At 40.9% G+C, this 22,557-nt stretch overlaps 1 protein-coding gene across 3 annotated transcripts; it reads right to left on the bottom strand.

Annotated features, from left to right (window-relative positions):
• Positions 1-12,142: 12,142 nt before the first annotated feature.
• Positions 12,143-22,271, bottom strand: LOC148075274 (nesprin-2). Of its 3 annotated transcripts, none has more exons than XM_087795625.1 (12): positions 22,039-22,271; positions 18,528-18,696; positions 18,315-18,465; positions 18,067-18,252; positions 17,865-17,999; positions 17,207-17,401; positions 16,807-17,110; positions 16,582-16,691; positions 15,654-15,863; positions 13,729-13,887; positions 13,622-13,665; positions 12,143-12,699 (listed from the first exon to the last, which is right to left on the bottom strand). In XM_087795625.1, the coding sequence occupies exons 2-12, from the start codon at positions 18,680-18,682 to the stop codon at positions 12,522-12,524; spliced, it is 1,827 nt and encodes a 608-aa protein (XP_087651751.1). In that variant the 5' UTR covers positions 18,683-18,696; positions 22,039-22,271; the 3' UTR covers positions 12,143-12,521. The 3 variants fall into 3 exon arrangements, with proteins under 3 accessions (XP_087651751.1, XP_087651749.1, XP_087651750.1); XM_087795623.1 differs by having other exon boundaries at positions 15,654-15,866; positions 22,039-22,269; XM_087795624.1 differs by having other exon boundaries at positions 12,143-12,696; positions 15,654-15,866; positions 22,039-22,269.
• Positions 22,272-22,557: the final 286 nt, after the last annotated feature.

Here is a 22,557-nt window from a genome sequence, read left to right as displayed (position 1 = left end):
AGTATAGAAGTAATGCAAGAGATGACAGATAAAGTAAAGGAGTGATGGAGTATAGAAGTGATGCACTGGAAGATTGATAAAGCTATGGAGCGATGGAGTATAGAAGTGGTGCATTAGAAGACTGATAAAGTAAAGGAGTGATGGAGTATAGAAGTGATGCATTAGAAGATTGATAAAGTAAAGGAGTGATGGAGTATAGAAGTAATGCAAGAGATGACAGATAAAGTAAAGGAGTGATGGAGTATAGAAGTGATGCATTAGAAGACTGATAAAGTAAAGGAGTGATGGAGTATAGAAGTATTACATTAGAAGATTGATATAGTAAAGGAGTGATGGAGTAAAGGAGTGATGCATTAGAAGATTGATAAAGTAAAGGAGTGATAAAGTAAAGGAGTGATGGAGTATAGAAGTATTACATTAGAAGATTGATATAGTAAAGGAGTGATGGAGTATAGAAGTAATGCATTAGAAGACTGATAAAGTAAAGGAGTGATGGAGTATAGAAGTGATGCAATCATTGTGTTATGTATTAAAGGAGTGATGGAGTTAAAACTGTTTAAGTGATGAAGCTTTTTCTATGATGTAAATTAGTGATTGGTGAAGAAGTAGGTAGGTAGAACTTTATTGATCCTCAGGAGGTCTCATTTGGGAAATTGTTTAAAAAATTGTTGTTGTAAAGGGGTGAAGTTATCATAGATGGACGGACGGACGGACGGACGGACGGACGGACGGACGGACGGACGGACGGACGGACGGACGGACGGACGGACGGACGGACGGACGGACGGACGGACGGACGGACGGACGGACGGACGGACGGACGGACGGACGGACGGACAGACAGACAGACAGACAGACAGATAGATAGATAGATAGATAGATAGATAGATAGATAGATAGATAGATAGATAGATAGATAGATAGATAGATAGATAGATAGATAGATAGATAGATAGATTCAATTATAACAATTGATTTAAAAAATATATAATATGAAAATGTTGACACATGAATAACATTAGGCAGCATGTGGCACCAGAGCAGGTCTAGAAGGTCAAGTGAGTTTATCTGATTAACTGTCCATGTTGTACTTTACTGTTGTACCCTGTGAGCACTAATAATAGTCACGTTAACCTCTCTATGACCTTGTAATGACCTTGTTACGACCTTGACATCTGAGCTTTTTGACCTTGAAAGAATGACAAAAATAAAAACTATTCTGAAGAGTGTCACTGAGTACAGTATATGAATGTGTGTGTGTGGGGGTGTGTGGTGTGTGCAGTGTGTGTGAGACAGCAGGTGTGTATCGCATCAGCTCTCACTGCTGCTACCTGTCAGATCCATTTCCCGCTCACTCATCCTTACTCGCTTATTTTAGGACGTGTGCTGTGCACGTGCAGAGCCGGCAGCCAATCGGGACAGAGCTTTCAACTCCCACCGGGTGCAAGCAGCTCCCGGATTGGCTGAGAGACAGAGGGCTATAAGCGGAGTTTATCCGGATTAACTTGGATATCTAATCAATGTTGACTGGTGGAATAACAGGCAGATGCAGATAGGAGGACGGAGGAGGTGCTGGGAGGAGTTCAAGTGTAAAAAATTGTGTTGAAGAGAAAAATCCGAGGCGTGAAGGGAAATAAACGTATGAAAAGTCATGTGATGGCTTTTAAAAAAAAGAGAAAAAAGACTTTTACAAATAAACAAAAATGAGCAACATTTTTTTTTTTGCTACGGGAAAATTGATTGTTGGCCATGTGATCGTGTATCCACTGACTTGGAGTGATAGCAGAGGAGGAGAAAAAGAAGGCAGATGAATGAGGTAGGGGAGTAAAAGTGGGAGGAGCTTGTCTTCTTTCAGTCTCTGTGCGGTGATGCATCAGTTCTCCCCCACTGCTGCTCCCCATTGTCTCCAAACTATTCAAGCAAAGTATGACTCATCACACACACACACAGGCACACACACAATTCGGGGGGTTCAGGGGCGGCGTTGACCCCAAATCAGACCTCTTCTCATTGACATCATGACCCTGAAAATTTGACCTCACAAGTCCACCGGTGACAGGACACATTGAGCTCTACGCTGAGTCTCTGGAGGATGACTGAGCTCAGGAACAATAAAGTTTTCTTCTAAAGTGACCAGTGATGAGGGGTGACTGGAGAGTAGAAGAATGAGGGCAGATAGGGAGTCACGAGAAAAATGGGGTAACGTAGCGGTAACGTAACAGAGTAGAGTAACAAAGTAACAGAGCAACGTAATAGAGTTGCATAATAGAGTAACGTAACAAAGTAGCATAATAGAGTAGCGAAACAGAGTAGCGTAACGGAGTAGCGTAACAGAGTAGCGTAACAGAGTAGCGTAACAGAGTAGCGTAACAGAGTAGCGTAACAGAGTAGCGTAACAGAGTAGCGTAACAGAGTAGCGTAACAGAGTAGCGTAACAGAGTAGCGTAACAGAGTAGCGTAACAGAGTAGCATAACAGAGTAACCTAACAGAGTAGCAAAACAGAGTAGCGTAACAGAGTAGCGTAACAGAGTAGCGTAACAGAGTAGCGTAACAGAGTAGCGTAACAGAGTAGCGTAACAGAGTAGCGTAACAGAGTAGCGTAACAGAGTAGCGTAACAGAGTAGCGTAACAGAGTAGCGTAACAGAGTAGCCTAACAGAGTAGCGTAACAAAGTAGCCTAACAGAGTAGCCTAACAGAGTAGCCTAACAGAGTAGCCTAACGGAGTAGCAAAACGGAGTAGCAAAACGGAGTAGCGTAACGGAGTAGCGTAACGGAGTAGCGTAACGGAGTAGCGTAACAGAGTAGCGTAACTGAGTAGCGTAACGGAGAAGCATAACGGAGAAGCGTAACAGAACAGCGTAACAGAGTAGCGTCACAGAGTAGCGTAACAGAGTAGCGTAACAGAGTTGTGTAACATAGCAGCGTAACATAGCAGCGTAACAGAGCAGCGTCACAGAGCAGCGTAACAGAGCAGCGTAACAGAGTAACATAACAGGGTAGTGTAACAGAGCAGCGTAACAGAGTAACATAACAGGGTAGTGTAACAGAGCAGCGTAACAGAGTAACATAACAGGGTAGTGTAACAGAGCAGCGTAACAGAGTAGCGTAACAGAGTAACATAACAGGGTAGTGTAACAGAGCAGCGTAACAGAGTAACATAACAGGGTAGTGTAACAGAGCAGCGTAACAGAGTAACATAACAGGGTAGTGTAACAGAGCAGTGTAACAGAGCAGCGTAACAGAGTAACATAACAGGGTAGTGTAACAGAGCAGCGTAACAGAGTAACATAACAGGGTAGTGTAACAGAGCAGCGTAACAGAGTAGCGTAACAGAGTAACATAACAGGGTAGTGTAACAGAGCAGCGTAACAGAGTAACATAACAGGGTAGTGTAACAGAGCAGCGTAACAGAGCAGCGTAACAGAGTAACATAACAGGGTAGTGTAACAGAGCAGCGTAACAGAGTAACATAACAGGGTAGTGTAACAGAGCAGCGTAACAGAGTAACATAACAGGGTAGTGTAACAGAGCAGCGTAACAGAGTAGCGTAACAGGGTAGTGTAACAGAGCAGCGTAACAGAGTAACATAACAGGGTAGTGTAACAGAGTAACGTAACAGGGTAGTGTAACAGAGTAACATAACAGGGTAGTGTAACAGAGTAACATAACAGGGTAGTGTAACAGAGTAACATAACAGGGTAGTGTAACAGAGTAACATAACAGGGTAGTGTAACAGAGTAACATAACAGGGTAGTGTAACAGAGTAACATAACAGGGTAGTGTAACAGAGTAACATAACAGGGTAGTGTAACAGAGTAACATAACAGGGTAGTGTAACAGAGTAACATAACAGGGTAGTGTAACTGAGTAGCGGTCGAAGGGAGTAACGCTGACTTCTCTCTCAACCTGGCGGGAAGAAAGTGCTGCATCCATTACATCACTTGAAAATCCTTCCCTTCTCCCTACAGCATCTGGCCTCTCTCACCCTGTCCCCCCCTCATTCCTCCCCCATAGTAGTGGGCGGGGCTTCTTAATGAGCTCACAGCCGGCTAATCAGCAGGAAGGAATTCTATTGGTCGGGAGCGTAAAGGATGGGGCTTCAGCATGACCACGACTCTGATTGACAATGACAGACTGCTGCTACAGTAAATGGGATTAGAGCGAAAGAGAGAGAGGGGGGACAGAGGGGAGAGGGAGGGGTGTATAGTGAGTCTGCGTTTTTTTTACACCAGAGTCGGGGTCACAAACCTGAGAAGGTTTTGTATTGAAGTTTTGGTACGATACTCATGTCAAAATATCATAACTTATACATTCGTTTATCGTAGTCCCAGCTAGCTGGGGCATAGGGGCGTGCTGGAAAGGTGCACGCGAGACACCTGTCGACCCCTTTTATTCGGCCCGGGATTGACCGGGATTAGGTGCTATATTGTCCATAGGGGGCACTATATCCTACAAAATATAATCAGTTACTAAACAGTGCAGTGGTCGGCAAATACATTTTTGAGAGGCCACAATTTAATAGGAAAAATAAGTAAATAAACAAGTAAAAGAATTTAGAAGGCAAAAAAAACGAAGATCATATAGACAATAGACAAAAATAAAATAAAGTTAAAGTTAAGTTTTTTGTTATTCCTACAAATTATTTTGTAATATAAATCTGAAATATATTTAAAAACCAGACAAATGATAAGTAGGGAAGAGTTCCTAAAACACTATTACATTTAGAGCTGGACACATGTTAGATAATACAAATACATTTAAAATGAAATAGGTTTTTTACATTATTAGTATCATAGTTTTACTCTGACCTCATGAGGGCCACCTTAATACTGTCAGGGGGGCTCCATGTGGCCCACGGGCGGCACCTTCACTGGGTTAGAGTCTCCAACTTTGCTATCTGCTTTGTGTTTCACGTTATAGGCGACGTTAATCGTCTTTACGTTTGGTTGTTGAACCAGAGTGACTGGGTGCTGACCCGACACAGCAGGGCTGAACAACAGATGATAATCCAAGTTGAAGGGAAGCAAAAAATTGTCGATCAGAACAAAGACAAAAAATGAGAGGAAAAACTAAGAAGACAGATACAGTGGAGTTATTCTACGAACCCCTTTGTGTCCAGACCATTACCTGTCCTGAGAAAATGTCAAATTGTATTTAATCTGAATGTTATATTTGCTAGTCTAGCTAGAGGCTAACAGTGCTAGTTGCAGTACCACCCTGTAACACTTTGTAAGTTTATGTTTTAAATTCTGTACATTCTTTAATTGTAAAGTTTAGACATTTTTGACAGGAAACTGACTAATGTTTTAAAATAAATTGAATCTTGTCTGTAATGGGGGATAAAAATAAAACAATCAGCCTTATATGTTTTCATTGAAAAGTCAACGGATTCATTTTATTTTGAGTGAAAAAACCAGTAGAAAGGGAAGAAGATTATTTCAAAAGTGTTACCAAAAATATGAAGGTAAAAATGCGCTGTTTAAGATAGCTCTGTGTTTGTTCATTAGCTAAAGCTAGCTAGCACTACTTTTCCATTTTGGTGTGATGTTAAATCTGACTGACCTGCTCTGGTAAACTTATTGTTTATCCAAACTTAAACATTTGGGTTTAAGTCCATTGACCCGCAGTTTTTGCTCTAACTAATTGGTGGGTAAACTAGTTTAAAAGCAAAATGTAAAAATGAAGGTTTCAGAAACAAGGCTGCTGTGACCCAAGGCTCGCTAGCATCCGCTAAACACATAGATTTAGCTTAGATGGTCAGTTTTTAACTGGGATCGATATAGTTTTAAATCATTTGTATCTTTCTCTGTTGACACTTAATGCTAGTATTGAGAACAATAGATTTCCTGGAGATTCCTAAAACAAGGAAGCACGTGTGAACATAGTTGGTTCTGTCTGACTTCACGCTTAAGCTCAAGTCACATGACTTCAGGCACTGATTCACAACCACACAGCGGGGGCAGGATTAGGAGTAAATGTGTCGGAAGTTCAGACCCCCTGCTGGGAAGCTAAAACGAGGAAAGACCGGGGACTTTTTTTCTGGAGTCAACATCTGCTGCCGTGGTTCTCTGGAGCAAACAAACACACAGAGTTGTTGACTCTGGACGTCTGTGCGGCGGCAGCTGCTCAAATCTGACTAACGGATAATCTGAGGAAAGTAAACATCGGACACTTTAACTGATGGACAGATTTACTGGAGTAAACCGGGACAAAGACTCTGGGATGGTTCGCGTTGGACTCTAGAGGAAATAGATCTGAGATCACGAGTAGAAAGTGACTTTCCAGAGGTGACATCTAGTGGCTTCAGGGAGTCAAGGCAAACTAGTTTCTGGTGACATGATGCGTCCTCTGATACCAAGGCTAGAATCCTTTTATCAACGCGTCGGGTCTGATCAATTATTCAAGAACCTGGAGCTTAGCTAACATCTATAACCATTAGCATTGATTCTCAGAGTATAAAGCTACACCAAAGACAAACTTCAGCTATAACTATAAGCTATAGCTTTTGTAGTGACTTTGGCTAGGCAACTATAATTCTTCAAGGGCCACATTAAATTCTGTGAATGTTGTTAGGGGCCGTCAAGCAAAAGGAAAGATGAAAAAATCCCTAAAAAAAAAGGACATTCGTCATTAGGGCATGACATTTATTAAGCTAAATAAGATGCAATTGTATTCTTATATATGAGTTTTTTAAAAATATATATCTTCAACAAACTAAAAAAAAATGTTTTGAGGGATTAATATATACTCGAAAAATTATACACAAGAAGAAGGAAAAAAGTAAATAAGTGTTATTTGTAAATGTAAATGAATAATAAATACAAAATACATTTGTTAATGCATTAGAACCATTTATACATGATCATATGTTGACATTACGAAGGCCGAATAAATACAGTCAAAGCGCACTTTTTCCCGGTCTGTATTTAAGAAATATTTTGAGTTAATGATGTTTTCTGACCAACAAAGCTAGCTATTCCGCTGCAATGCGATAACACAACTCTAGGGCGACAGTTCGTAGGCTCAATATGTCCTTCTTTACTAAAAAATCCTTCAAATATCGAAACCATAAGGACAAGTAGACTGAATCTCACTACTAGTCATTTACTAAAGAATTCTAACTTATAATTGCATGCGAGGTGCCAACCCTCTTACCGACCCTCTCGACAACGCTGTTAATAATCAATAATAATAATAAATCATTACAAAACAGTGCAGCGAAACAAGGAATTATTGGAATTTAGGGATATACATTTAACTGAGTTAGAGAGAGTGGGTGAAATACCCTTGACTGACCCTAAGAGGCATTAGTAATATTTTTGGAATTAGCCATAATAAGGGACATTATTGTGAGGATTCCAACTAAACATTGAAAAATAGCCCAGTCTTTATCTACTACCACAATTGTTTCCCTAATATTTGCTGGAAGTTAGATTTTAAATTGAACATTGTTCAAAATCTGAACATTTATACAGAACTAATTTTGTTAGGGAGATATCCTCTTTTGGATAATAATATTGCTGTAAAATACTTTAGATAAGATGAATATATTGTTTATTAAAGGAATTTGTTCTCCAAGAGGCCTAGTTAAGTTATTATTTCTGGGAATTCAAAATATGAATTTAATCGAATAAGAAGAAAGTAAAAAAAACACTTCAATAAAATGATGTTTCAACTCCAATCTACAATTTTTTCCCATTTTTTTGTGATTTTTTTAAAATTAAAATAGATCATGTTGTTTATTATTTTTATTTATTTTACACACTAATATTGTTTGAATCACAGGAACCAAATTTCGAACTATGTGTAAACAAAATCATTCATTATGAAAATATTATTTAAATATACATATATATATATAAATACTTTTGAATAAAAGTTTAATTCAATAAAGAAAATTAAACGCATTTCAATACTCTTTTTTTTAAAGTCATAACATATAAAATGTTAAATTCAATCAATGGTCTGATCCACTTCTTTTGTCCTTGTGTGTTTGCTGTGTGTGTGTCTGGTGGTGTGTGTGAGTATCAGGTGATCCTCACAATGTAAAGCACTGTTGGCCTGGTGTCAAGACGCACACTGAGGCATGTTAACAAATACTTGGACAAACGCAAAACATATCACCAACATCTCAGCTGTCATTGAGCTAAACATATTTGTATAAAACAACACAATGCAAGCATGATCTGTGAGTTTTGGGGGCATGAACACACACACACACAGGCACAAGAAGTAAAATACACAAATAAGAAGACACACATTTACACAATCTGAGGCAAATGTGTGTTTGTGTGTATCAGCTGGTTGGCTCTGATTCAAGTACACAAGCTGAACATCACGACAAGTTGTACACACAGACAAAAATACACTTTCACCCAACAACACATGCATTAAAAGTGAGGTTACACAGACACAAACAAACGCACGCACAACAATAACAAAAAAGCTTATTAACAATTGTACAGATAGAAACAAAAACACACAACGTAGCCCAATGTACTTACAGTATAAACACAAGAAAAAATTACAACATACACACACAATAATCACACACTTTTACACGTGAACAAACTAAATAACAAAAGAACAGTCACACTGGTCGTTTGAAGCGACAAAAACATACACAAAAACAAACAAACAGCAAGAGACACAAACACTGGCCCAGACACAATTTCTCACTTTCTTAAAACTACTTTTTACTACACAAAAAAAGGCTGGCACACACATGCTTTCATACACACACACACACACACACTTTGGAAAAGACGCAGACACACACACACACACACAAAAGGATATTAAATTGAGCTAAACATATTTGTATAAAACAACACAATGCAAGCATGATCTGTGAGTTTTGGGGGCATGAACACACACACACACACAGGCACAAGAAGTAGAATACACAAAGAAGAACACACACATGTACACAATCTGATGCAAATGTGTTTGTGTGTATCAGCTGGTTGGCTCTGATTCAAGTACACATCAAGACAAGTTGTACACACAGACACACACAGATGGAGGGGAAACCCCTACTGTAGTCGTTTACTATTGTGCGTCCGTTGTGAGTCCGTTGTGAGTAGTAAACTTGTTACACAAGTATATCATGAAAACTCGTTGACTCTGCTCCAATTCCCACATGGAAGACAGAGGTCAGGGTGGAGGCCACGGTGCAGAGCCGGGATCGGACAAAGAGGTTTCTTTATGAGAAGAAGAAAACTGTCGAGTGATGTATCATCCCGGCCTGGACTTTTATGGAGGACCGCTTCGTTCCGGGTCCCACAGTGGTGACCGAGCTCGGGGGGCGTCGGGGGGGGGATCTGGTGTGAACAGGAAGCTGCTCAAACGTTCATTATTCTCCGACACAATTGCTGTTTTCTTCAGAAATACAGAGTGAAATTACCCAAATTCCAGAGCTGAGAGGCTCCGGAGCTGGAATGCTCCTGGAATGTGGAATCGATTCAAAGAGACTTTAGAAAAAAAACCTCTGGGATGAATCTTTTCACGAATGCTAATTGATAGCAACGATAGCAAGACTCTAACAAGGATGCTCTGAAAATAAAATCTTTTCCGGTTTCGAAAACAACGTTTGTTCAAACTTCCACCATCAGCTCTCACGACCTCTGGGTCAGAAGTTCAATCTTCCTCGATGATGAAATTATTTTCCCTCGAACATCCAGTCACGCTGTCGCCCCGGCTACCCTGCCGAACAACACTCATCTTGTCTTCTGACACTCGCCAAACATTCACATGTAGACGCACACAACCCACACAAGGACACACACAAAACTGGACAAGGGCCTGCAAATGCTGATACACACAAATATGCACTATACACACAAAAAAACACTTGTAAACTTCTGTTTGTATGCGCACAAAACAACAGGCTGCTAGACAAAAATACACTTTCACACAAGAACACATGCATTAAAAGTGAGGTTACACACACACAAACAACTGAGAAAAATCTCTAAACTTAGGAAAATGTTGTCGGAACATGATCTGGAGCTTGTAATCCATGCGTTTGTTTCTTCTCGTCTGGACTATTGTAACAGTTTGTTTTCATGTCTTAACAAGAAGGATCTGTCTCGTCTGCAGTTGATTCAGAACTCTGCAGCGAGAATTCTGACCTGCTCTAGTAGAAGAACTTACATTTCTCCGATCCTTAAAACTCTTCACTGCCTTCCAGTTTCTTTCAGGATCAACTTTAAAATTCTGGTTCTTAATTTCAGAGCTATTCATTGTCCGGCTCCTCCTTACATCAGTGATCTGATCCAGCCTTACACCCCAGCTCGGGCTCTGAGGTCTGTGGATCAGAATCTACTGATGGTTCCTGAACACGGTTCAGGACCAGAGGAGAGAAATCCTTCCAGGCTGTTGCTCCTAAGCTTTGGAACGATCTTCCTCTCCCTCTGTGTTTGATGATCTACTGACTCCTTCAAGAAACATCTTAAGACGTTTCTATTTGTTCAGGCTTTTCCTTGATTTTCTGGAACTCCTGTTGTATTTTCAGTTTTATCTTGATCTTTATTGAATATTGTTTTGATTGTTTAAGCGCTTTGTGACCCTGGTCTAGAAAAGCGCTGTACAAATAAGAATTACTTACTTACTTACTTACATACAAAAATAACACAAAAGCTTATTAACAATTGTACAGAGAGAAACAAAAACACACAACGTAGCCCAAAGTACTTACAGTATAAACATAAGAAAAAATGACAACATACACACACAAATAACTCACTTGTGAACAAACTAAATAACAAAAGAACAGTCACACTGGTCGTTTGAAGCGACAAAAACACACACACACACACACACACACACACACACACACACACACACACACACACACACACACACACACACACACTTTGGTAAAGGCGCAGACACACACACAAAAATGATGTTAAAACACAAACACAGGTACAGTTTGAGTCTGTGGAGTATCAGTTTGACGAACACGCCATCTACTGGCAGACTAGGAGAGTGACTCCTCGTCACACTTCGAGGGGGAAACACACACAGACACACACTAATCCTCATTTACTGTATTAACAGTGTAACAACCAGAGTGATGCTGCAGACACGTGAGGACGCCACAAGATCGGCCCCACACATACACATGCAAACGCACGCACACAAACAATGGCGTCGCACACACAGACACACTCATAAACACAATCATATAACTTTTACACAACTGTACAGTCAAGGCAACCATGCACCTGGAAGGATGTTTGTACAGACGCACAAATACACACTAGAGCACATACACACACCTACACCTTACAATTTGTTTGTACAGACACACACGTACCACTCACACAATTTCACGCACACAAACTCACGCGAGCGTACACACAAACACTCACACCACACATGCAAACACTGAAGCAGAAACACACACAACTCTTGAAGACAAAAAGTAACATATTTGACACATATAGTGGTTTATTATGCGAGTCCTTGAGTACAAACGTTGTTTGGCCGAGTGTTAAAGCACGGTTCAACGAATGGTGTTAGAATTGGGATTCCAAGCAAATATGGTTAATATTGAATTAAAAGTATATCCTGGTAAGTCCATTTTCTCAATTAGCTTTAGAAACATCTATAACTAGAAGTATAAAATATTTCTAGTTATAATAAAAGTAGAGGAGGGGAGCGGATGCTAACTACTAACATCCCTTCCCCCCCTCTTCAAACAATGTTTATCGAGTATAAAAGCTTTAACTTAGATTAGATTTAGAGCTAGCTAGCATTAGCCAACCTGTGAATAACATAAAATGGAAAAAGGTTATAGCTCGAACAAAATCAAAACCCATTGAAATATCAATTCTCAAGAACAAACGTAATCCTGACTTTTGCAATATAATCATTATGAAATAATATTAAATATACTAATATATTGTATATTCAACTCTGAACTGTTACAGTCATCACGTATAAAACTTAATTAGAAACTCGGTTGTTTTTTGTTCTTCTGGGGTTTTTTCTAAACAGCAAATATTTTACATTCATGTTTGTTAATAAATCTTTGTTTGGGTTTGATAGCAAAGAAAAGGAACAAAATTTGCACGATGATTCTGAACTATCTGGAATTCTGTTACGAATAATTTCCTTTGAGTCACAATGGAGAGAATTTAAAGATATTTTATTTATTGTTTTTACAAGTTCTTATCCAACTAAAAATAAATCCCTTTTGAATATACATGGGCAGTGAATTTGCTTGGAAAGACAAAACATTTATGTATAGATTAATTTATACAGACAAGTCACAAATGTCATTTTTTAAACGCCGACTTAATCCGACATTTAAACTGGACTCGTGAAAAAAACAGGAATAAAGTGCAGAGTCCACATTCAGAGGCAGAGTTAGCTTCGTCGCGTCACCACCTGACATGATCTACCATCATGGGGAAAAAAAAGCTGCCGGTGACTCCAGGTTGGGGTCGTGACCTCGTGACAGAGGTCACAGTAAAGGTCATCCACCTGTTAAGATCTCGTGTTGCGCCGTCAGGTGGGCGGCGGGCCGTTGATGTACGTCAGGTGGAGCGCGTGCGACATCCGGTTGCTACGGTGACACGGCGTCTCCAGCAGACGCCACAGCAGACACAGTATCAGAGCGAGGCCGGCGGCGAGGAGGAGGAGACGCCAGGAGGACGTCCAGCGAGATGAGACGAGCTCGCCGCTGCTGGACGGACAGAACCAGACCATTAAAAACTATTTTTCTTACTTTATTTTTTAATCTGATGTCACTGACCATTATTCATTAATTGCAATAAAGATATTTTTAACCAATTTTATAAACATTTTATGTATCAAAATCATTCCTGCACCACTTTTCTTCACTTCCGTTTTTCAAAATAAGATTTTATGCATAGCCGTAGGAAAAAATTAAGGTTTTTACATTATAATATTTTCAGTGTTATAATTATATTTGTATTAACATTAAAATACCTTCTCAAATGCGTTTTTATTAATCCGTTTGGTCTTTTATTTAATGTAAAAAGTTTGTATCTCCCTTTTTTACAGTGTTACCCAAAAACATATTTTCAGATTTAAACAGATGTTTAAATTCCTGTGTTGTTCTGATTCACCATCCACACTACTGCCACCTGCTGTTTCATTATGATCACTGCCAATTGATTTTTAATTACAGGTTCATTTCAAAAAACTAGTTCTAGAACTAGAATATCATGAAAAAGTTTATTTTTTGTTACTCATTTCATAATGTGAAACCCATATATGATATAGATTCATTACCTATAGAGTAAAACATTTCAAAGATTTATTCTTTGAAATGTTGATGATTGTGGCTTATAGATAATGAAAACCCAAAATTCAGTGTCTCAGAACATTAGTAAAATTTCTAGGAATAAATGTTTGAAATGTTTTTACTCTATGTGTAATGAATCTATATTACATATGGGTTTCAAATTCTGAAATGAGTAACAAAAAATATTAAACTTTTTCATGATATTCTAATTTTTTGAGATGTACCTGTATGTTTTGTAGTGCAGAAAAACAACAAAAAAAACGTTATTTTTTTCTTCAAAACATTAAAATAAGTTAAGAGCTTAACTATTGTAATTTAAAAAAACATATTTTCTCACCTTTGTCTCTCGACTTCATCGCAGCAGGTCGAATCTTCCTCCGTCTAACGAACAAAACACTTTTTTAAAATCCCATCAAAATAGTTTCACCAGAATGTTCTGCTCACCTGCAGCTCAGACTCGAACCTCTGACATGTCCAATCACGGCACACTCTGAGGTCACGTGACCGAGCGCCCGGATTCAGGCGACGTGACATTTCGGATCGATTTTGACTGATAGTTGTCCGAACCTGCGGCTGGTCGTCGCCGCTCGTGTCCGAGATGAACTGACAAACAGTTTGAGACTTTTGTTAGGAAAGTATGTTTTTGGTTTTGAAATATCTGCCTTTTATTAACATATAGAAGGAAAAAAAGAACAAACACAATTTATATTTTTTCAAAGCAAAACATTTTTTAAATTGCGTTTCCTGATCGTCTCACGAATGTAAGTACAGAAGAGAATCAACAACTCCTCTCTGTGGTTAAAGCGGGTATTGCAAGTAAAAAGTTGTTTTTTAAAAATTTGTTTGTCGTTTTCTGAAAAACAAATAAAGCAATTATAAAAACTTCAGTCAGCAAAGTACTCGCCATTTACCAATTCATTGAAAGACAAGCCTGGTTTGAAAGTCATTAAAAGACTCACTAGTTTCCCAAGTCATTGAAGGACTCGCTAGTTTACCAAGTCATTGAAGGACTCACTAGTTTACCAAGTCATTGAAGGACTCACTAGTTTACCAAGTCATTGAAAGACAAGCCTGGTTTCAAAGGTAATTAAAAGACTCACTAGTTTATCAAGTTATTGAAGGGTTCGCTAGTTTACCAAGTCATTGAAGGGTTCGCTAGTTTACCAAGTCATTGAAGGGTTCGCTACTTTACCAAGTCATTGAAGGACTCACTAGTTTACCAAGTCATTGAAAGGCAAGCCTGGTTTCAAAGGTAATTAAAAGACTCACTAGTTTACCAAGTCATTGAAGGACTCACTAGTTTACCAAGTCATTGAAAGGCAAGCCTGGTTTCAAAGGTAATTAAAAGAATCACTAGTTTACCAAGTCATTGAAGGGCTCGCTAGTTTACCAAGTCATTGAAGGACAAGCCTGGTTTCAAAGGTAATTAAAAGACTCACTAGTTTATCAAGTTATTGAAGGGCTCACTAGTTTACCAAGTTATTGAAGGTCTCACTAGTTTACCAAGTTATTGAAGGTCTCGCTAGCTTACCAAGTTATTGAAGGGCTCGCTAGTTTACCAAGTTCTTGAAGGGCTCGCTAGTTTACCAAGTTCTTGAAGGACTCGCCAGTTTACCAAGTTCTTGAAGGGCTCGCTAGTTTACCAAGTTCTTGAAGGACTCGCTAGTTTACTAAGTTATTGAAGGTCTCACTAGTTTACCAAGTTATTGAAGGTCTCACTAGTTTACCAAGTTCTTGAAGGACTCGCTAGTTTACCAAGTTCTTGAAGGGCTCGCTAGTTTACCAAGTTCTTGAAGGACTCGCTAGTTTACTAAGTTATTGAAGGTCTCACTAGTTTACCAAGTTATTGAAGGGCTCGCTAGTTTACCAAGTTCTTGAAGGACTCACTAGTTAACCAAGTTTATTTTTAGGGCTCACTCGTTAACCAAGTTTTATTGAAGGGCTCACTAGTTTACCAAGTTATTGATGGGCTCACTTGTTTACCAAGTTATTGAAGGTCTCACTAGTTTACCAAGTTATTGAAGGGCTCGCTAGTTTACCAAGTTCTTGAAGGACTCGCTAGTTTACCAAGTTCTTGAAGGACTCACTAGTTAACCAAGTTTATTTTTAGGGCTCACTCATTAACCTAGTTTTATTGAAGGGCTCACTAGTTTACCAAGTTATTGATGGGCTCACTTGTTTACCAAGTTATTGAAGGGCTAACTAGTTTACCAAGTAAATGATGGGCTCACTAGTTAATCAAGTTACTGATGGGCTAACTAGATTACCAAGTTGTTGAAGGGCTCACTAGTTTACCTAGCTATTGAAGGAGTCACTAGCTTAGCAAGTTATTGATGGACTCACTGCATTAATGTCATCTCAAGACTCACCTCCACCTGCTCGGTCTGAACCGCTTTACAACAGGAAGTGGCTTCATCTGAGGAGGCGGAGCTCTGAACTCCCAGCCACGCCCGCACGCGTCTGCCGCCGTATCCTAGGGGTCCGTCCGGCGTGGAAGTGGACCACACCTCGCTGGACGGACCAGAACTGACGTCCCTCACCGAGACGTACGAGGGAGGACGAGAACCAGAGTCCTGGACCTTCTGCAGAACAGAAATGAAAGGATGAATACGTTTGATTAATGGAGGTATGGACCGAATGTGAATGGATGAACACATGTTTTTGAAGGGATCCTACGTTTATTGATTCAAATTTGGATGAATTTATGATGGGAAAATGAATAAAGAATCAATGAAATAATTCTTAAAAACTTTTAATTTGAGTAAAACAAGGTCAATGACAGGCTATAAAATATGAATGAAGGGTTGAATGAATGGATAAATACATTTGAACTATGAAAGGATCATAAGAAAATTAATGACACAACAAAAACAGACAAAAGACAAGATGGATATGAAAGGATTTAAAAGGTGGATTAAACGAATGAATGTGTTAAAAAAGATGAATGATTGGACCTGTAGAGAAATTGAATGGAGAACTGATCCATTTTCAATGATTAGATTAAATCATTAAATAATGCTGAATCAATGAATGTTTGATGCATGGAGATAAAAAAAAACATGAATGAATAGTTGAAAATTTAAAGTAACTAATATGTTAATATAGTGACATAAAAAAATCTTGATAAATGAATGGATGAAGATATAAATGCAAGGAAGGATGTAGGGTTGGTTGGACTAGTGAATGCATTAATCGACATGAGAATGAATGGATAAATGAAACAAAGAAAGCACTTTCATAAAGAGTTGATGGTTGTCGTTTTGTGATTGCGCCCCCTATAGGTGTGGAGGAACCCACCTGGCAGCCAACCATGTTGGTCTCCTGGCCGATGATGTCATTGATGTCAGACCAGGAGCCCAGAGAGCTGAGGTAGCTCCGCCTCTTCAGACCGTCTCTGTGCCCGAGACCTGAGACGGAGAGACTTTCAAAACCAACTCACCAGGTCATGGGTTCACAGACGGAGGGATGGAGATGATGGATGCATGAAAGATACTCATCCGTGGATGAATGGCTGTACCTCACCTGTGCAGGTGCTGAAATACGACGAGTCGGCACCGTCCGGCGTGAAGGACCGACCCACATCCACGGAGGGATCCCACTCCAGCCCCAGGTGCTCGTGGGCGGGTGAGGCCGGGCGGGGAGAGTCCGGGGAAGCCGAGTAGAGGGAGCACTTGCTCCGGACACCATCGCTTCTCTCTAGTCTCGGGTCACCCGCAGGGGGCGCCGTCATCAGGTCAAGGTTCAAACCGGCGTCGTCCTCCAGCAGACTCTCCGAAGGACAACCCGAGTCTGAAGCCCGAGGCAAGATCCAGTCGTCCTCGAAGACCTGGAGGGAAACAAGAAGTTAATGAAAGAATGATTGAATGAATGAATAGTTGGTCGGTGTGTGTCTGTGTGTGTGTGTGTGTGTGTCTGTGTTTACCAGCCTCATGCTGAGCAGGCGTGTGTGTGTGCGTGCGATGTTGTCGTAGACGTCGCTGCAGCTCCTCAGCAGCTCCAGCAGTCGACCCTCCACCAGGTGAGCGTCGGACGCGTCGCTGCGCTGCATCAGGGCCTCGCCGCGCTGCAGCAGAGCGTTCACGCGCTCGGAGTTGACGCACACACACTGCTGGAACGACTGACGCACACAAAAAGATGTTCGCACAGGTCAACCAGGGTCAACGTGACGAAGGAACGTCAAAGTAGCAACGACAAAGGGTGGCTAAAAGACGGAATAGAAGATAACCCCTCTCTAATCTAATGATTAGATTACAAGAAAACAAATTAGGATGTCTCTCTGCGGGGGATCGTGACACAGGGAACTTGAAAGGACCATTTGGCCGGAAAGAGACGACCTCCCGTAGCGATGTTTCTACAGCTCGGGACCTTTTCTCACGGGACTATTGACCTTTACAGTCGCCGGGACAAAGTGTGTTGTATTTTGTTTGACTTGAAGCGGCGAATAAACGACCCATTATAAACTCTGGATTGTTCATCTTTCTCTACGAAGCGAAGTATAAGACCCGGGACTGAAGTGACGTCGTGTTGGAGCAACGGAACGGACTCTGTGTTTTGATCGTTTTAGTCTATTCGGGACTGACCTGCAGATGCTGAAGCTTCTCACAGGTACTTCCCGTCAGGAGCTCCACGTCCGTCAGACGAACGTTCAGATCGGCCAACCAGAGAGCAAGCTCCGCCCTCTCCGCCTCAAACTCCTCCCACTCGGACAGGAAGTGCTGCGAGGTCACAGAGAAGGTTTCAGCACCAACGAACAAGACCCAACGGATGATCCGGACCGGGAACCTTCAGACGATGAGTTAGGGACTCCAGTCTCACGTCCACGTCATCCCAGCGCAGGCCACAGTCCCGGGTCAGAGCCAGCAGCCGGGACTGCATGGAGCCCTGGAACAGCCGGGTCAGCGTGCGGTTCTTCCGGGTCAGGCAGTCCAGCTGCCCCAGTCGTTGAGGTCCAGCGTCACACCGCAGCTTCTGCAAAAAGGACAGGGGTCAAGGTAAGGGAAGAGAGAACACAAGACGGGATTCAAACTCACCTCCAGCTTGCTCAAGTGCTCCTGGGCGCTGGCAACGGTCACATTGGCAACGTCCGAGGAAGCCAGAACCTGCTCGGCGCCCCGGAGCCAAGATTCCAGGTGATCGTGCTCCTTCATGAACTCCTGCCAGAGGATCCAGCGTCGCTCCAGCCTGCACACACACACCCACGTCACACACAAGACGGGTCAGGGACCAGAACTTCAGACACTCACGCTCCATTCCCCAGCAGGTCTTGGTTCAGACTCCAGCTCTGGCCCAGTTGCAGGGTGTCGTCCCAGTCCAGGTCCATTTGACTCTCCAGGCCAGAGTCCCTCCGCGGCTCGTCCTCGCAGTGACCCGGAGACGGCGGGCGCAGTCCAGGCTTCATGACGCCACAACTACCTGTCGGAGAGTTCTGGTTTCAAAAAGTACTTCTGGAGGTGTGTGTGTCATGTGTGTGGAGGTGTGTGTGTCAAGTGTGTGGAGGTGTGTGTCATGTGTGCGGAGGTATGTGTCATGTGTGTGGAGGTGCGTGTCATGTGTGTGCACATTTGTCTTGTGTGTTGCTATGAATAAATGCTTAACTCAAAGCTGCTGTAAGTTCAGTAGAAGACAAAGTCTTTAATGACAGTCATCGCTCCACAAACATGTCAGGAATGTTTGTACACAACAACATTATCATCATCATCATCATCTGCACTCACAGACACCATGGCAGTCATGTGCAGTCAGCAATCACTCGTTCTGTTGAAGTTTCCATGAAAACTACAACTGAACTCCAGCTCTGTTCTCCAAAGACCACAATACGATGCTTGAAAAGTACAACTGAACGATTTTAAGCTACAACTCGAGGCTCGTACACTACTACTAAAAGGCTGGTGCACTACAACCGGAGGCTCGTGCACTACTACTAAAAGGCTGGTACACTACAACCGGAGGCTCGTGCACTACAACCGGAGGCTCGTGCACTACTACTAAAAGGCTGGTACACTACAACCGGAGGCTGGTGCACTACAACCGGAGGCTCGTGCACTACAACCGGAGGCTCGTGCACTGCAACCGGAGGCTCGTGCACTGCAACCGGAGGCTCGTGCACTGCAACCGGAGGCTCGTGCACTGCAACCGGAGGCTCGTGCACTGCAACCGGAGGCTCGTGCACTACAACCGGAGGCTCGTGCACTACAACCGGAGGCTCGTGCACTACAACTGGTGGAAACTAATTCTAAAGGTTTGTAAACTACTACCAAAGGTTTTTTAAACTACTACTAAATGGATGGATGGAAAAACTTTATCGATCCCTCTGGAGATCTCCTTCGGGAAATTGTTTTTCCAGCTCATAGCAACACAGACGATACTCATAAAACAATAACAAGGTGCAATAAAAAGAAAGTGCAAGATGACACAATATAAAGATAAAGAACATAACAAAGAAAGGATACAAAGATTAACATGCAATAGAATCATCTTTTCACTTCTGCCCCCAAACTCAGAATTAAACAGTCTAATATCACGAGGAATGAATGAGTCCCTGAGTCGATTAGTGTTGCATCTGGGAAGGAGTATTCTAAATAATGGTTGTAAACCAATTCTAAAGGTTCGTAAACTACAAACGAAGGTTTGTAAACCACAACCGAAGTTTTTCAAACAACTCAACAGTTGTAAAAGGATCTTTGTGAACGTTCATGTGCGAGTCAGGTGCACAACAATAGGTGAGTAGGACTAGGAAACCGAACACTGCGCGTGGATGTGAGCATGTTTTGTGTCTGCAGGTGGGAACTGGGTCACAGTCGGGTAACAAGAGAACCGACGCTACTATTGACTGTAACCAGAGCTAGAAAGGGGACGAGCAGAACCAGGAGGTCGTCAGGAACGTGAGACCCAGAGATGATGTCACTGAGGAAGAGACTCTTAGAGCATTCAGTATTTATGTTTACACTACATACTTTTAGTTGTAATACTATAATTTAGTTGAGTTTAAGTTTGTTTGCCTCACATTTATCTTGGGGTTTAAATGTAGGGGAATTGAAGGATGACGTGAGGGCGGCTCTGAAAAGGATGAGGAGTGTGAAGAAAGGTTGAGGTAAAAGAGGTGTTCAGTGACATTTGTGACAATGACAGCATAGACACACTGACAAACCATCAGACTAACAACACTGACAACATACACATGACAACCGTAGGCGTCAAACCACAGGAACAACATTGTGTCACATGACACTTATGACTCACTTGACAAGAAGCTATTTGATTGGCCATAAATAATACGATCACCAACGTGTTTTAACCTGTCGTAACCTCTCGATAAATTTAGTAAACTATTTTTATAGTCTTAAGATTTGACCCGAGCACCCTCTAGCGGCCATTTTATAAATTGTTGGTGTTCCAGTGCAAAAACAAGTTTGAAGTAAAGCACAAGAAAAAAAAAACACAATTGGTGATGAATAATTTATAGAATTGTTTCAGAAAAAACGAAGTGAAAAGGAACGAGTAATCCTTTGTGTATTTTAGAAAAAGTTTAGGAAATAACAAAAATAAAGCTGAAAAAGGTATATAAACTTGTAAAAACCCTTACGATGAATAAAGATGTCTCACAATCAATACCAAAAATTAAAAACATTAAAAAAAAGTAAGTAAGTAATTTTTATTTGTATAGCGCTTTTCCAGACCAGGGTCACAAAGCTCTTAAACAATAAAACAATAGTCAATAAAGTATATACTTTAAAGGTCAAGATAAAACTGATAACACAACAGTAGTTCCAGAAAATCAAGGAAAAGCCTGAACAAATAAAAACGTCTTAAGATGTTTCTTGAAGGAGTCAGTAGATCCATCAAGCGCAGAAAATATAATTTTATTTAATTCATTCAAGCTCTTTGGAAACTTTAGAAGCTTTCAGTGATGTCACTTCCTGTCTCTTCCGTTCTGGCCTACACGTGACAGTAAGAGCAGCTCAGTCAACAGACTCAAAACTGGGTGGGAAAAAAAAAAAAATTGATCCACCGAAACTTTGATGCCGCAAAACACAATCTGTGACGAGACAGACGACATCTCTTACTCACACGGACGCTTTAGCTAAAAACACGCTCGCCGAAGACGTCGCAACATTGCACCGGTTCAAGAAAACACCTTTTTTTTTTTCTCATCCCCACAAAAGTCCAGCACATCATTAAGAGCTAGTGTTAGCATATAGCATTTACCACCTTAAATAAATCACCTACATGAACTGTTGACACTCATTTCATCTTGAACCACAACTGTGTGGTTCAATTTGTCACCAATGCACCCTGTTTGGTTTTAAACTTGAGTTAAACTTGTATTTAATTAAGAGCACGCTTTTTATTTTGAAGGGCCCTTCAAACGTGACTTGGTGGCCATATTCAGCCCAAGAGCCTCGTGTTTGATATGGAAACTTGATCTGCTGCAGTGGGAAGAAAAAAAAATACTATAAGGTTTGTTTTTAATCATGGCAAGAAAACGAATGTAAACATGAGGAAGACGGGCGAATGCTACGCAGGTGTGTGCGTGACGTCACACAGGTAAACTTCTTACCTGAGGGAGCAAAACAAACACCGCCGTGAAAAACCGGTTTGTGCAAGTGATTCTGGTTCATGACGTGTGTGTCAAACAAATTGAACTTCAAGATGAAATCACCTGAAGATTCAAACTTCCGATCAGCAGATATCTACGAGGTGTCACGAGGTGTCGCGAGGATCGATCAATAACGAGGATCGATCAAAGAGACTCACCTGCGGCTGGAGATCATCTCCGGAGGGAAAGTCTGCCGAGAGTCGAGACCAGAAACGGATTGTAGGACTTCAGGGGGACTCCCTGGCTCTCGTGGACACTCACCTGGACAGGTGAAACTCCCCATTCAACCTGGAGCAGGGAAATCCAACAAGTGAAGCGCAGCAGGTAACCGGAGCTGAAGCCCCGCCCATAATTTAACCTGTAGACTATGAACACCTGAGCGATGAAATTAAATAAAATAAAAATAGGAGCATGAAATAACAACGAAAAAAGCATGATTAAATAAGGAGGAACGATACGATTTATCATAATTATTTGTTACGAAAAATATATAGTTAAAAGCTAAGATGAAAAAACATTTTAGGAAAAAAAAATCTATTAATTTAAAAGTAATAATAAGGTTTTCATTAAAAAAAAAAGTTGTATATATATGTGTATATATATATATATATATATATATATATATTTTATTAAAACCTTTTTTTTTTTAATGAAAACCGTATTATTACTTTTAAATG

The sequence above is a fragment of the Callionymus lyra genome, chromosome 7 (assembly GCF_982586985.1).
Source record: "Callionymus lyra chromosome 7, fCalLyr1.hap1.1, whole genome shotgun sequence".
In the NCBI taxonomy this organism is placed as follows: domain Eukaryota; kingdom Metazoa; phylum Chordata; class Actinopteri; order Syngnathiformes; family Callionymidae; genus Callionymus; species Callionymus lyra.
The sequence above is the reverse complement of the archived record's forward strand: the minus strand, read 5'-3'. Positions and strand labels throughout refer to the sequence as shown.

What these genes read in the sequence shown, in the direction of transcription:
- LOC148075274 (XM_087795623.1), bottom strand. Translation starts at nt 18,682, where the DNA reads ATGAAGCCTGGACTGCGCCCGCCGTCTCCGGGTCACTGCGAGGACGAG. An exon ending in AGCACTTGAGCAAGCTGGAG is followed by an intron (nt 18,253 to 18,314) that starts GTGAGTTTGAAT and finishes TCCTTTTTGCAG; the next exon opens with AAGCTGCGGTGTGACGCTGG. An exon ending in TTCAGACCGAGCAGGTGGAG is followed by an intron (nt 13,888 to 15,653) that starts GTGAGTCTTGAG and finishes ACTGTTTGTCAG; the next exon opens with TTCATCTCGGACACGAGCGG.